This window comes from Bison bison, unplaced genomic scaffold (genome assembly GCF_000754665.1).
Source record: "Bison bison bison isolate TAMUID 2011002044 unplaced genomic scaffold, Bison_UMD1.0 scf7180017864063, whole genome shotgun sequence".
Classification (NCBI taxonomy): Eukaryota; Metazoa; Chordata; class Mammalia; order Artiodactyla; family Bovidae; genus Bison; species Bison bison.
In genome coordinates this window covers 15,664,050-15,666,373 of record NW_011494635.1, presented here as the reverse complement: position 1 = coordinate 15,666,373, position 2,324 = coordinate 15,664,050, and the positions used below count along the sequence as shown (strand labels likewise).

The 2,324-nt window shown below is 63.7% G+C and overlaps 1 protein-coding gene across 6 annotated transcripts in view; it reads left to right on the top strand.

Annotated features, from left to right (window-relative positions):
• The window catches only part of RTEL1 (regulator of telomere elongation helicase 1), a 21,199-nt gene that overhangs the window by 16,472 nt on the left and 2,403 nt on the right, over window positions 1-2,324 (top strand). For all 6 annotated transcript variants that reach the window (XR_825003.1, XM_010836571.1, XM_010836573.1 and 3 more), the window contains exons 27-30: window positions 115-272; window positions 418-513; window positions 1,763-1,961; window positions 2,146-2,286. Coding sequence is in view for 5 of the 6 variants with exons in the window: in XM_010836571.1 (XP_010834873.1) it covers window positions 115-272; window positions 418-513; window positions 1,763-1,961; window positions 2,146-2,286 (594 nt within the window). In the remaining variant the exon portion in view is untranslated. The remainder of the gene's footprint in view (window positions 1-114; window positions 273-417; window positions 514-1,762; window positions 1,962-2,145; window positions 2,287-2,324) is intronic.

Sequence of the window (2,324 nt, the reverse complement as noted above, 5' to 3'; positions counted from 1 at the left end):
GGCCCACAGGGTGGAGGGCGGGCCGCTTCCAGCAAGCGGGTGACATGCTGGGACTGATGACCCGAGTGCCTGGTGAGCATTGGTGGACTTGGCTGCCCACGTGCGTTCCTGCAGGCTCGCCAGTCACCAAGGATACTGAGGGCAGCCTGTGTGTGGAGTACGAGCAGGAGCCCGTCCGTGCCCAGCGGAGGCCTGCGGGGCTGCTGGCTGCCCTGGAACACAATGAGCAGCTGGCCGAGGGGCCTGGCGATGAGGCCCTCCTGGTGGAGGAGGTGAGGGGCTGGGCTCTCTGGAGAGGACATGGATGGCTTGGCCCCTGGTTCCGTGCAAGGGGGCTGAGGGTGCCCTGCTGCTCAGAGCAGTGTCAGTGCTCTGGGGCTCTGAGACCTGGGTCAGACACAGCTGTGTCACCCTCAGGCCTGTGGCTGCCCCACCCTGTTGGGCCCTCGTGAGAAGAGGCCAGCGGAGGAGCAGCGTGGCAGGAGGAGGAAAGTCAGGCTGGTCGGCAGCTCGGTATGTTACCCTTTGGCAGACGTGGGGTTCTGGAGGGGGCCTCTGGCTGTGTGGCTCCGAATGGTGCAAATGGTGCACTGGCCTGACTTGTCTGTTCTTGCTGGGGGGTGGGGTCTGGAGTGGCTGGGGCCCAGGGAAGGAAGCTGGGTAGGCCTGAGGGTGGGTGCAGGGGTGGATGGGGGCGACAGACTCGTGGCATGCACTGCGCTCACCCCCTGTCCCACCTTGGCCTGCTCTGACCCCATCCCAATTCTACTGTGAGAACATCTCGATCTCCACTCAGCTCTCTGAAGCAGCTCGGAGGCCAGTGTGCCCTTCACTGCCAGTTTCATGTCTCCTCCCAGGGTCCCTGGGCACCCCCCAACTCAGGGCACTCCCACCACACTTTGGAGTCCTACAGACTTGTCAGATTCAGGGTTTTCATTTTGCATTTGTTTTGGGTAGTGTGGTGAAGTCCACACAGGCCCATGGGCTCCTTCCCAGAAGGTTCCGTCTTCCCCGCTGGGCAGGAGCCAGGCCTGGCCCTTTGGCAGGTTTGAGGTGGCACCTATAATTGGGCTGTCTCCCCTGGGCTGGGCTGGGCTGGGCTCGGCACGAGCGTGCAGGCTGACGTGCCTGCGTGTGAGGAGTGTGGTGTTCCCAGCCTCGGATAAAAGCAGTTAAGAGCAGCTGAGTTAAGTCCCAGAAGCTCCGGAAAGCCCCAGATGCCACTACCTCTGTCCATTTTCCTTGATTCTGGGAAGAGCCGGGCGGTGCCCAGGGGACTGACACTGAGGGGGTGGCCTGGGTGCCAGGAGCCTGGGACTCTGCAGGTGGAGCTAGGGGGCAACCTGGGAGCCTAGATGGTCCTGGTCGAGGGTCTGGGGTCAGTACTGGGGTGTGTGGCAGAAGTAGGGCACAGGAATGTTTGACGTCTGGCACATCGAGAAGTGTCCCTTGCTGTGAGCAGATAGTCCAAGCCAAGAGTGCCCACTGCAGCGGCCCCTGCCGTGGGTACTGGGAGCTCTGCAGAGGAGCAGGAACTGCCAGCCAAGAGGGCGAACCTGTGCTGTCCCTCCGCTGTGCTTGGCAGGCCTGACCACCTCGGCTGAAGCCAACCTTACTTGCTGGCCCCTCCTGGCTGCCTTTGGTGACCCCAGCCGGGCCAGGCCAGCCAGGCATCCTCCCCGGCAGCCCCAACAGCAGCTTGCTGACCCTGTGGATGGGCAGGGTCCGCACCACCTGACAGGTGCTGGGCATGTGTGCGCAGGAGGTCCCGGCAGCCAGCACGGACACAGGCAGGGCCAAGCTGTTCATGGTGGCCGTGAAGCAGGCACTGAGCCAGGCCAGCTTTGACACCTTCACCCAGGCTCTGCGGGACTACAAGAGCTCCGATGACCTTGAGGCCCTGGTTGCTCGCCTCAGCCCCCTCTTTGCCGAGGACCCCAAGAAGCACAGCCTGCTCCAAGGTGCCTTGGCCTGCACAGGCTGCCCACTGAGGGTCCTGCCCTGGAGGTTGTGCTGCAGCTGTGGGGTGGGGGCCACCAGGGTCCACGGTTGACCTGCTCCCTGGAAGAGATGTAGGTGGCCCCCCAGTGGTGGCTGCAGCCCTGGGGACCCACAGGCCCAGAGCCCCACTCTCCCCTCCCACAGGCTTCTATCAGTTTGTGCGGCCCCACCATAAGCAGCAGTTTGAGGAGGTCTGCCTCCAATTGACGGGCCAAGGCTGCAGCTCCCCGCACAAGCACGGCCATCCCCAGAGGCAGGGGGCACAACTGGCCCTGGACTCCAGTGGTGAGCTGTCGTCTGCCTGGGTGGGACCCTCAGACTCA